At 36.2% G+C, this 12,819-nt stretch overlaps 1 protein-coding gene across 1 annotated transcript; it reads right to left on the bottom strand.

Annotated features, from left to right (window-relative positions):
• Positions 1–1,201: 1,201 nt before the first annotated feature.
• On the bottom strand, positions 1,202–12,221 carry cfb (complement factor B). Its single transcript, XM_020652967.3, has 19 exons — positions 12,139–12,221; positions 11,695–11,759; positions 10,135–10,341; positions 9,866–10,051; positions 9,576–9,752; positions 9,158–9,244; positions 8,712–8,851; positions 6,360–6,504; positions 6,144–6,272; positions 5,635–5,745; positions 5,071–5,205; positions 4,818–4,915; positions 3,623–3,749; positions 3,308–3,446; positions 3,038–3,114; positions 2,730–2,830; positions 2,481–2,610; positions 2,135–2,184; positions 1,202–1,971 (listed from the first exon to the last, which is right to left on the bottom strand). The coding sequence occupies exons 1-19, from the start codon at positions 12,204–12,206 to the stop codon at positions 1,795–1,797; spliced, it is 2,349 nt and encodes a 782-aa protein (XP_020508623.1). The 5' UTR covers positions 12,207–12,221; the 3' UTR covers positions 1,202–1,794.
• Between the last annotated feature and the right edge of the window lie 598 nt (positions 12,222–12,819).

Below are 12,819 nucleotides of genomic sequence, written 5' to 3'. Positions count from 1 at the left end.
AAGTGTAAGGATCAGCAGAAGCCAGGAATGCATGTGAGCCTGACCCTCTTTTCTGAGCATAAATGGGGGAAAAGTGTATGTATGCAGTTCTTAATGGTAGTCATTTCTAAAATGGCCTATAAGGTTGATTTAAGGCTCACAAAGAGACAGATCAGCCAGAGTTTAAACAGCAAGATGCTTCATCAGGAATATGCTGAGAGTATCAGCCTTGAAAAAGGAGCGTGGGTGGGGGTTGGGTGGGGCTGCCCAGAATATACTGTCTGTGTGTATGCTGCTGTAACCAAACATTGCTAATCAGTTTAGATGTAACAGATTGTTTTCAGTCAAAGGCTTTGTTTAAATTGAAGAGGAGAAAGGATTTTTTGCATTAGCAGGTGGCGCTCCAAGAAATAAAAGAGCAGACAGAGATGTCTGAGTCTTCCTGAGGGATTTAATGAGGAATGCTCTTCGTTTTAAATTTCCTTCTTGTTTACAGCATCTGAGACCAAGAGAGGGTTTCATTCAATTAAGCCACTCCCTCCTATCAAACAGTCTGTCATCCTCTGCCTCCTCCTCTCATCCCACTGGCCTCCTCCCACTCTCTCTCTATTAGTTAAAGGGAAACCAGATGGATGTTCCCATGGGAAGACTGTACTTCACTGACCTAACGCACAACCTCACACACAAGGAAGGCGGTTCACCATGTCAGAGGGATCTAACGTTGATGTTGAAAATTCACCACTATTCTTTGATATTTGACATTTAGCCAATATGCTGTAGTAAAGAGAATTGCAAAGTGTACATTTCCTCCAAGGCTATCCCTGATAGTGTAATGGTCAACAGATCATAGTTACACAGTAAAATGCTATAATGTGAAGTCATAAAGCTGCTCTGACCACCACAAATCATTTGTAATTCGGTGGCCTCATTTGTTTGTGGGCTGTAAAGACGCAGCAATGAATGACAAACTCAGTTCATCTCCATCATTAATCAGGAATGAAAGAGAAAGAACTTAATTACAACCCCTCTAAAAAAAACCTTAACTTTCAACTATATTCAATTTGAATGCTCTTAGTTGGCCTGTTGCCAGGCTCAGTGTCCGCATTGCGTAGGCCCCGCACAGCGATCTGGAAATTGGCCTTGAGTCACTGACCTGAAGTGGAGCTGGACGGCTCCGTCAGCAGAGCTGAACCATATAAGAATTTTGATGAAACCTTTTCAGTACTGTGGTAATTCTTTTATTCCTTCTTTTCTTGAGCATATTTGAAAATGATCAGAGAAAGGGATGTTATTTAATAACGTGTGATTGTACAAAATGTAGTGCAATATAATTTCTGTTAGCTGTAATTTGGAAGTTTTTGCAGAGTCACTTTTTCTCAAATGGTTATTTATCCTTACTTGCAGAGACACAATGAGCAACCTGCAATTTTCAAAATCGATTTTTCATAACATTAGAAATATATAACTCATGTTCCTGCTGAAATCATACTCAAAACACATCAAGACAAAGTTTAATACTGATTTTTAACTTCTGTACAGGGGGCCTCTAGAAATAGTCTTTAAATGTTTTATTCTTATTTATAAACAAAGAACAGAACGGTACTACTGATTTGCTTGAGCACTATTTTGCATTTCAAACAAAGAATGATGTATTTTCTTTAAATTGTGAAGCGTTGTTTTATATTTAACTTACTCAGTTGAAAAAACAGATTGAATGAGTTAATGGATTACTATCAAACAGCAAAATAACACAACCTGTATTGTATTCACGAATGAAATAGCAATACAACTCATGTTATTTAAATGTATTTAGTTTTAATCTGTCAAGAATGTAAGTGGTACAAAGTCATCCTGGTCCTTATCTTCAAGAATTGATCTGAGAAAAGGAACAACTCTGAAAAGATTGATATGGAAATCTCTGGAAACCTCGTTCGAGTCTATGACATTTCCTGAATTGCAGAGCTCCTTGGTTCCCCAGCTTACCACAGCAACCTGCAATAAAATACAGTGTTGCTTTACACATTTAACAACAACCTTTGAGGACAAGTTACATGGCCTTAATTATTCCAATGGAGTTTAATTTATTTGTGAAAAATATAAGCCCCCAGGAGATGTCCTTACAATATGTATTAGGTTGAGAAGAATGCTAGCTTACCTGTATTGTGCGAAACTGATAGTTTTTAAACACAGCACCTCCAGAGTCACCTGCCCAAGAAAATACACATACACATGATTACACCCAAAATAAACAGCCTCCATAAATGTTTTGAGAAAAAGTTTCTGAAAAAACAGAGGATCCAAAGGATAAAAACCTTTTAGTTTTTAGTTATGAATTTGTTTGTATTTAGACTTTATCTACGGGATATCCGTGTGTTAAATTACAGTAAATACACTGAATCAGGCAAGGACATAATCATTCAATGTTAATTCGCAAAATTTAAGGCTGTGTCAGGGTTTACCAGTAGCTCTTTTAAAAGTAAGGGATAACAGGAACAACATACCTCTGCATGCTATATGATCTCTGAAAGGAATCAAACCACCACTACACAGGAAGTTATCAGTCACTGCATCCTCTGGCTTAACCGTAGTTATGCCTTCTGCTTCTAGTGCGTGTCTGATGCATTCATCTCTCTGAATTGTAGAGTAAGAGAGGAGAATGCAACTTAATATGACACTTGGGTTACGAGTTTACAATAAAGAAAACAAGCAAATGCATATGGCATAACACAGCTCAGTAAGCTAGAACTCACATTATCGCCCAGCTTTGCGTTGACATCTTTTCTACGTACAGCGTTTCCACTTTTGGTCAAAAAAGAAAGACTTTCAAGATGATTCTTTAACAGAAGCTGCTCTGAAATACCAAAAACACAATTAATAGTACCTTTGGCTCTGCAGACATTTTGTTTTAACTGCAAGGTCACAATGAAGAACAATATGTTACTTTGCTCTCCTTTTCAAAGAGGCAATAGGATAGCATAGCTGAATCCACCATAGCTGTTATTAATATGCTTAATAATTTCACAAGCAGTGTGTTGGTGTTACAGCTTATAAATCCCACCTTGTTGCTTGCAGGTTGATTGGCCAACCAGCTTCAGAGCATCACTGGTCTCCTGGGTGCAAGGTATGCAGATAGGTCTGAATGAGATATTAAAAACAGTATAACTTGAAGTGGATTAAGTCCCCAATTAAAAACATAACTCAATAAATAATACATTGCATTTAAAAAAATACAATATTATAATTGGAACTTTATCTCAAGGGTATTAAGATTTGAGGAAAAATTTTATCGATCAGTTACACTGAACATGTTTGTAGGACAAACTATTACCTAACAGTACTGTCGATTGGAACATCATTCTTAAGTTGGATGAGAGCCACATCATAGTCATAAAACTCCTTCACACCTTCTTTCTCTTTTCGACTTATATTGTACTCAGGGTGTAATCGGAAAGTTTTAACTCCTTTCTCTGTAAAAGAGACACCAGAAGTGGTACATATCAGAATAGGTTGTCAGATCTGTATAACATAATTGATAAAGATTGGTTTGATTATTTTTTAACTTAAAGATATACATTACCAAAGCAAATATATGAACCTTATAACACTTGTGTTTCGAAAATATGAAATAAACAAATATATTTACCTGTAATGCCCCCAAGTTCAACAGTGACATCTTCAGGCAAAACTCCATACGGTAAGCAATGAGCTGCAGTCAAGATAAACTGACGAGTCACCAGAGAGCCGAGGCAGTTCTTTGACGTTGCTCCAGTCTAAAGTTTTAATCAGTTAATACGTACGTTAATATAGCATTTACTCAGACCACATCTACCACCACTTTAAAACAAATGCAAAAGGAAAACGGCATTGTAGCAGAAAACAGGCTCTAATTAAATCTGTAATAATTAGGGCTTACAACTGCGATGTATTGCTCCAAATATATCTGAAAAACACATTTATTTTCCTTAGGTAAAAGTATATTCCCTCATTTTTGGTTGTGACTGATTTAGCACTAGAGGTATAACATTTTTGGCCATTAACATGAAATATCTGTTATATAATCCATTTCTCCTTAAACAATATTGCATCATAATTTTCTCATGTGAAATATGGAGTACCCCAGGTCTCTTTGTCTTGGCCATCTGTTTTACTTTTGATACTGTATTTGCCTTCTGGGCCAAATTATACGCAACTCATAAGTGTTGTGTTGCTTTACTAGGTGTGTTTTACCTTACCATGAGTTTTGTTCATATAGGAAAAATATGCTATGTGCAATAATATCTGTTAATATTTTTATACAAGTGTGATAAATAAACAATAATAAAAGATCACACATTAGCTATAGCTCACAGTTACTGTTTCTACCTGCTGTTCTACATGTTTAACACAATGTCTGTGTTTGGAAAAACCAAAATAATCACATTTTTTTACCACTAAATCAGTAACAATTTATCTCAGAGAAGCCAATAGCTATCTTGACCGTCATTGGACTGCATCAAAGGTTCTGAAAACATGACCTGTATACCTCAGTCCAACAGGTAAAATGTGTTCATGGCTGCATGCTAAATGAGAAAGCAGAGCTTGTTTTGTTAAAATAGCCTCCTTGTTCATTGTGATCAATTTAGCCTTTGGTAATGTGTTTATTGCAAATGAAAATGCAATTAATTGCACAGCCCTACACAGCACCTCTTTTTATGAAATTGTGTGGTCTGCATTTATGGTTGTATAGATTTAATTTACTTGACATTAATTGACATGTAAAGGATTGTAGGATTCATACTGCCTTTCAAACATATTTCAAAGATGCATTATGATGTTAAGAAAAATATTGAAACATTCACCTTGACATGAAGGAAAGCCCACCATGGATACATGTCCCTCTGGTTAGCTGTTTCATAGTCCTTGTGAAGACCGCACAGACCCTTCACTTCTTCTTCATCTGTATATAAGATCAAAACCACAACCAAACTATTTGTGGTTATATCAATGTAGTGTTCAAACTAAACAATCAAACTCTTTGATCCAAATCAAATATAATTAGTGTACAGTGTTAAACCTCTTAACTTCATGTCTTTGTAATCAAAGAAACCTTACCAATCATTTTATCAAAAGTCTCTTCTAAGTTCTTAATGTCATCCATTCTGAAGTAATGCCTTTCACCCAATCCTATTGTGAGAGGCTGCAGGTCGTCATCGAAGATCTCAGCACCAATGGCAAAAATATAGATGTCTGCAACAAGGACAAACAGGCACACTAAATAAAGCATGCTTAGTTGTGCATTGTATTGTGTTTCTTAACAAGTTAACAGTGTTTAGTTTGTGGCAAATAGCAGCAAGGTTTCAGATTTTAACAGACGTTCCCCGACCCCAAACCCCCTGTAGCATGTCAGAGAAACAACGGTGGTTGGGAAAGACTTATTGGAGAGCAAAGGTTTGGTTGGTTCATAGAAAGTGTCTGGAGAGACATGGAGAGGCAACTTGGTAGGATCCATTTACAGGTATACATCTTTCCATTTAAGTCAAGAAGAAGTTATTCCCAGGTAATAATAGCAACAAAGTTATTCTCCCCCCAGGTGATTATATACAAGTGAAAAAATCCAATAAACATGATTTTCCATTTCCAAAATATACTTCCCTTAATCTTACACATAAAACTCACCGAGATAATCTTCTCTGTATTTAGACTCTGGATTACTTGTTGGGTCCATGTAAACCATGTTCTTTATTTTTTCCACAGTGGGTGCAGGTGAACCGCCCATATTGTAAGCACCTACAAAAAAACAAAACAATTTTGTTGTATGAACAGCAAAGTCTTAATATTAACATGAATTGTACTTTAGTCAGCAAAGGTTGAAATCCAAATAGGTGGACAGGTGATCAATCATCATTTTCTCCAAACCTAAAATCAATACTTTAGGATTTTTAATAATTATATAGCTCCTTAGTTGTTACTTGATGTTACCAAATGTTTTCACTTGCAACACATCCAACACATTGATATTTAAACATGTTTTACTTATTTTAGCTTAGCTTATTTCTGAAACATATTTACTTTTGAGTTGTTGCAAGTTACATATTTAACTGCACTAGTTGTCTAACATGAATGTAACTGCAACATTGCAGAAGGTTTGTGAAAGTTGGGGAATTATACCAAGAGGCTGAAATTACCATCTGTAAAAAGAAGAAGGACATGACGATGATCCTTAAAACTATCCACTCCGACTTGTTGCTTTATAATGCCCATTCGCTCCAAGAAGGTGTTCAAGACGAGGTTCAGATCTGTTCCGGTGTTTCTGTCTGCCAGTCAAAGTAAGATAAAGGTTAAAGGAAAGATCCAGTTGTGTATTTTACCACATTTTAAAATGTGTGATCTGTTGGACTCACCTTCTATTTCAAAATTACTCAATTTAGTCATGACATCATCTAGTTGTATTTTGCCATCCCAGAAATCAAGAATACTGACAACTTCATAGATATCAGAGGAGAAAAAGATGATTTCATAGTTTGGCGTCACACTAAAGGAAGAAATCTGTGTAAAGACAACATAGCAGTTATGAACAAAACAGATATGCTGTAGTTTTGTACGAAATCTTTGATAGACTTTTGTAAACATATTTAAACTCATTAAAAAACGGTTGATTCTTTTGTTAATGCAACACCTCTGTATGTATGAAGCTGCTTATGGATGTTATTTTGTTGAGTTACTGATTAATTTATCAGCAGAAAAAGAAGCCCGGAGTGTGCATTGACAACAAGCCAAGAGACTCGTGCCAAGAAGCATCAGTCAAGATTATGATGGGTAATTCATAATTAAATTTACTTCTAATGGGATGTTGGCAGCCAAATGGGATGAGCTTCTGTTTGTACATGCTAAGTGTACGGTGTGCCAAATGTGCTTCTAAAAGTGTGTCAGACAACGTAAAAGGCTTCATCTGTCAACTCAGAACAAAAATATGAGCACTTTTCCCAATGGGTTTAGTATTCTCACAGTCAAATTGAAAAATCCAATATGTATGTGGACCCGTAAAACTATGCTGGAAGCAAGGCTAGTATACTGTTGCTTGTTAACGAATGGAATGGACTATTATACTAAACATTTCTAATTGGAGATTTACTGTTGTCCAAGGGGTAATAATAAACAATGTCAACTCCTCAAAAAAAGTTTGGAAACATTATTTTGGTCAATTATTTCGCCACTATAATAATACTAACTGGTGTTGTATTTTATATTGTTGGAAAGCCTCATTAGTCACCTTTACAACGCGGTATAACTTGTAAGGATTGTGCATTTGTGGAATGAGTAACACAGCTAAACGTGTGGGTAGTGCCCTAAAAAAATGTGCCAAAATCCCTTGCAATGTTCTTCTGTTGCTATTCACTCCTGTTTTGAGTTGCTTGGTGGAATTGATGATTGCACTCTCCCACAGTAATAAGTTTTTTACACTGTATACATTTTACACTGTCAGGGACCTCAGTAGCGTGTGGATGATCCATATGAGGCCACAACAGCTTGGCCCCTCCTCCTCATGCTGGTCACCAGCCTGGTAACATTTTTTTAGGGCACTACCCACACGTTTAGCTGTGTTGCCCATTCCACAAATGCACAATCCTTACAAGTTATACCTCATTGTAAAGGTGACTAATCAGGCTTTCCAACGATATAAAATACAACAAACTTTTTTTGAGGAGTTTATATAACACCTGACTAATCAGCATTAAGCATCAGTGCATCCACCCCTTCTGGCTCGCTCCACTTTGGCAGCTGAGTAGGATGATCATGACAGCCATGAACACACTTCATTTTACTCTGTTTTTTTCCCTTCAGATTTCTTGAAGAAATGTGTGCAACTGATTTAAACGACTGACTGGTAATTTATTCTGAAGGGGCAGTTCACAGGCAGATAATTTGTTAAAGTGGCTCAATATCCTCAAAATGTTTGTGACATTTCCAACATCCGATTCTCTTCTTTCCTCTGTCATTTCAAATACAACTCATGTGTAATTTCATTCTTTACAAGATGAAGTCATAAATCAAATGTCCATTCTAGTTACACTAACTGCTTTATTTCAAACATCTTTTAACAACTCTGCAGATTTATTGCCAACATCCATCAATCCCAGTCTGTGCTTTCATCCCATGTGCATCTTTAAAACTGAGCCCACAATCAGCACAAATAGCATATGCTATCATCAAACAAGTATCCCCACTCCCAGCACAATGCTGCTGGCTATTTGCAAATTCTGTGTGAAGTAAGCTCCATCTACATTGCAAAAGCAATCTTAAAATCTGTCATGAACTGTTTTGTCATTTTAGATAAACCTAACTTTTAACCATCCCCTGTTGACCAGGTGTGGTGTCATCCTTGCTTTTGTTGGACACGCCCCTCAATTCAATGTTACCAGGCCAACAAACCTAACCAGTCCACCTTGCATGTGCCCCATTGGCTGATATACATATATGTGGATGCATTTGATTGGTTGTCTCTACCTTTTTGATTTTCTTTTTACCCTTTTTTTCTACGTTGTACCTACTCTATTTAAATTATGTTTGTAATCTGTTTCTTGATGACCCTGATGAAGGCCGTAAGCCGAAACATGTCGGTCTAACTTGTTATTAATAAAGTTGATCTTCATACTGCAAGTGTTGCTGGAGCATTTTGACCTCAGATAAACCTAACTTGTCTGAATTTTGATTACTCACTTTATTAGTCAAGAAAAAAGCTGCTTGTTCCTTACCTTTCTGATGAGTTTTATGACGGCGTCTCTCGCATGACGAAAATATTTCTCTTCAATGCTCTCAGAAATATCCACTGCGATATAGATGTTGAGTGTCCCATTTTTTGAAATCCTGATTGACCTTCCCTCCTGTGTGTCATCTGATCAATCCACAACAAACACATCAAATTTCTTTATGTCAAATTTCTTTTATGGTTTAATAAAAAATAATTGTATTTTACTGTATATAAAGTGTACTAACCACTGAATTATTTCATTATTAATTGAGCCAACTGGAAAGAGACACATTAAAAGAGTATAACTTGATTGTTTTGAATTTAACTAAATGCCTCACTAGAATGTACCATAAAAAAATAGACCTGCAGATGCTCTTGACCTGTATACCACAGAAACTAATGCAACATATAGCATTAAAAACTATGATTAGCAAAGTTTCAGGAACTGACCTGGTGACTGTAAAGTGGTGAGGCTGTTTGTGATTGCACTGCCAAATACCGCTGAAACCTCCAGCGGAGTGTCATAGGTGTGTTTGACTGTCAAAATGAAAATCCACAAAAACAGTTACTTGAAAAATAAAATAGGAAAAAGTTAAGTTATATAAAAAAAACAGTATCACTTGTATGCAAAGCAAGGATCACAAAAGGGTGGCACAACATAGTTTAAACACAGAGAAAGCAGCATGCTATTTTCAGATACTCCACATAAAGACCTTCAACCTATTCACTGTGACATGTTGATAAACAGCAGGTTCGTTGGATAACCAACGTTACCACAGAAAGTATTTCCACCGTAGATGTTTTCAAGATGAAACCTTGCTTAAATGACTTACATAACATACATAACATTTGTAAGTATTATTCTTACAGTAGCATGCTGGTTCTATGCCGGTCCACTGGCCGTTCTCCTGACACACTCTCTCACTCGACCCCACCAAAAACAGCTTGCCAATGCAGCTATATTTCACAGTGTCGTCAATTCCAAATATGCTTCCTTCTCTTGAGGCACCAGCCGGGATACCAGGATCTGCACAATTATTTCCTGCTGTGGTGACAAAACAGAATAAAGGTAATCAAAGTTATAAAACATAGGATGTTGTTCAAACCTGAAAGAAAAAGGAGGGGGAGAAGAATCTCATATTCTTGTTCAGGACTTACAGTCATGGCTACAGATCGGAGTGGAGCCATTCCACTTGCCATTTGGTAAGCAAGTACGGCTTTCTGAGCCTCGCAGTGAGTACCCAGAGTAGCACTCATACGTTGTCACATTGTTCACAAAGTACTTCTCCAGAAGAGGGGAGACATTTCCAGACTCCAGGACACTGGGGTCTGGGCATTCAACAACTGAAAAACAAAAGTGTCAAAGTTGTCATGTAGAGCTAGGCAGCCTGAAGCAAAGTGGAAAAGGTGATTGTCACAACACTCACTCCTGCATCTCTGAGGTGTAAATCTTTTGGGTGGTGGAAGCCATGTGCCATTAGGTTGGCACAGGCGGGACGTAGCAGGATATGGATAGAAGCCCTCCGGGCAGCGGTAGGTCAACAGGCTTCCTCTCTCCAGTTGCTTTGTCAAGGTGTAAAAACCTCCTTGTATTTGCATCTTTGTCTCTGTGCAATCACAACGCACTTCACCTCCTGAAAAATAACACACGGTTTTATGGCGTTGATGTGTTATGATGAACTTAAAGCCAGATTTAAATAGAACAGACTTGGTTTCTTATAGCACCCTGGATTAAACATCACATAAAGCAACTTCTTTTTCGTCCCCTCGTGAAAATACAGATTCAACATTCCTATTTAATGTTATAGCTTGGTGCACTTATGGCCTTGTTATGCATCTGTTTGCATTTTTCCATGTTTAAATGGTATGTAAACACTAAGAATACAGAATATGGGACAATAAAAAGGTGATATTCTCCATCAAAACATCCATTCAAAAGCATAAAGATGCCTCTACCTTGTCACACCAACAGTCTGGACACATGACCATTTTCAGTGTGACTGCATGTGACCATCAATCTCGGGGGTCTTGGATTTAAATGTTTTTGCAAGGAGACTCAGAGAATGAGGCAAATTAGCTTCAATTAAGAAAATTCGTTCTCAGGGTTCACTTCAGAGTCACACAAGACATTACATCTATTTTCAGGAAGTGGACAATACAACGTGTGGATTAACTCCTTTTTATTAAAAAAAAAAATTCAAAGATTGCTCCTGTAATGAATTGGGCTCTATATTCTTTAAAGATGTTGTTAAATGTAACTTTATTTATAAAGCAAACATTGAAAGCAATAGGTAAAATAATAAACAAGACGAGACTGAGAAAAGAAAGGAGATGGAAATGGAAAATTTAAATAATGAGCACAGTAAAACACAGCAAAATATGTGTGAGTCAATACAACAAGTTATTATCAGTGAAAGTTGGATCAAAAAATAAATACCAGAGATAAGCGTAAAGTGAAAGCAACGATAAAAATGTTGAGCAAGGCTAAGAAAGTATACTTTGAAATCACCCAGAAAGCAATTTTAAAATTAAAGTTGTACATTTAAATTTCACAGCATCATTAAATCAAATGAATAGAAGAGATGCTGGTTTAAGATGATACATTACATCTTAGGAAACAAATCATTTTACGCAAATCATCTTTTTTTGTTTTCCATGAAAAATACATGGAAGCTTTGTAAAACTGATCATCCATCTAGTCCTGACTGATTCAGTAAGTTTTAGAGTGGAGATCAAATAAAATACCAGAATTAAAATGCTCATTGCCATAAGAAGCGATGCTGTTAATGTCCTTTACACACTTTGTATGATATAATCTGCTAGGAATTATTCAAAAGAACATTCACAACTTGTGTTACCAAAACTTGACTTGTAGAGACTTTGTATAAATACTTAAAAAATACATTTTTAAACATTACGTTATAGCCAAATCGTTGAAAATAGATATAACATTTTTTAAATCTCCAGTCTAGATTTCAGTATCTTACCCATGCAGAGGAGACATGAAAATGCTGCTAGCAAAATCCAATGGACAGAAAATCCCATGTTGAAGCTTACAATGGAGAAACACAACAAATAAGAGGAATTTTCAGGAGCAGTCGCTTTATTTTAAAAAGAGTTGGATGTTAATAAAAAGGGGCTGGATTAACTAAGAGCATACTGGTACTGATTAACTGCACTGCAAACACAAAAAGATCAATAGTGTGTGTCAAAGAAAAGATTTGTTAAAATGAATCACATCATTGCTCTGGACTAACGTCGTAACAACAAAGTAACTTTTAACTATTTTTTTTTTCATATTTTACAGTTAAACGTTTTACTTTGGTTTTTTTTTTAAAAAGCCCTGTAAAAAAAAAGAAAGTGACATTTCAAATTACTATGAATTTTCTTTTTGAAGACTTTGAACATTTCAATTATTCCGTTCAGCTTACCTGTTTATTCTGTCTGTTGTGTGCCAAATAGCTCTGTTTTGTATAGGGCCTGACCTAATATAGGCCATACCTCTTCTTTTTTTTTTCACCTGGGACTTTCCACCATGTGTAAACACACAGTCACATATTGCATAAAAAGAACATCATTGCGAAATGATGACAAACATTGCCGTCATCATTTCCCAAAAGCTGCTGGCAGTGTTGAGCCCATTTTATTGACATGTTGATTCAGTTATTGATTGACCAACCAGCCTTATGGTAATGCTTTAGTTTCAACTCCCACTGACCCCTACAGTATAATGCATTGTTCTGTTTGTTTTATTACTGTGATCGTTGGCTACATAGCCTTTTTTAATGTCAAATTTCTAATTCAAAGCTAGTGAATCATGAAGAATCTACTGACAAACAGTCATTTAAACAACTTTATATTCCTTCCTACTTATTTTTATTGTCTGTTAAGTAGATTTATAAAAATAAAAATAAAACAACATTTGGATTCAATCTACAAATTTGTATGATTTTTTAAGAAAAGTTATTCCGGGGGTAAGTAACTCAAAATGAAATGTTTGAAAAGTGAGAGGTCAGCTGGGGACAACATGCAAAGTAAAGCAGTAAAACAGTTGTAGTTGTTTTGTGTCTTTTTACGAACATTTGGTGTCATTTTTAGTTGTTTTCTTTATT

Source organism: Labrus bergylta, chromosome 14 (assembly GCF_963930695.1).
Source record: "Labrus bergylta chromosome 14, fLabBer1.1, whole genome shotgun sequence".
Lineage (NCBI taxonomy): Eukaryota > Metazoa > Chordata > Actinopteri > Labriformes > Labridae > Labrus > Labrus bergylta.
Note: the sequence above shows the minus strand (reverse complement) of the source record. Positions and strands in the feature narration are given on the sequence as shown.

What these genes read in the sequence shown, in the direction of transcription:
- cfb (XM_020652967.3), bottom strand. Translation starts at nt 12,206, where the DNA reads ATGGCCTATATTAGGTCAGGCCCTATACAAAACAGAGCTATTTGGCAC. An exon ending in TTCATGTCTCCTCTGCATGG is followed by an intron (nt 10,342 to 11,694) that starts GTAAGATACTGA and finishes GTTATTTTTCAG; the next exon opens with GAGGTGAAGTGCGTTGTGAT. An exon ending in CATAGAACCAGCATGCTACT is followed by an intron (nt 9,245 to 9,575) that starts GTAAGAATAATA and finishes TCATTTTGACAG; the next exon opens with TCAAACACACCTATGACACT.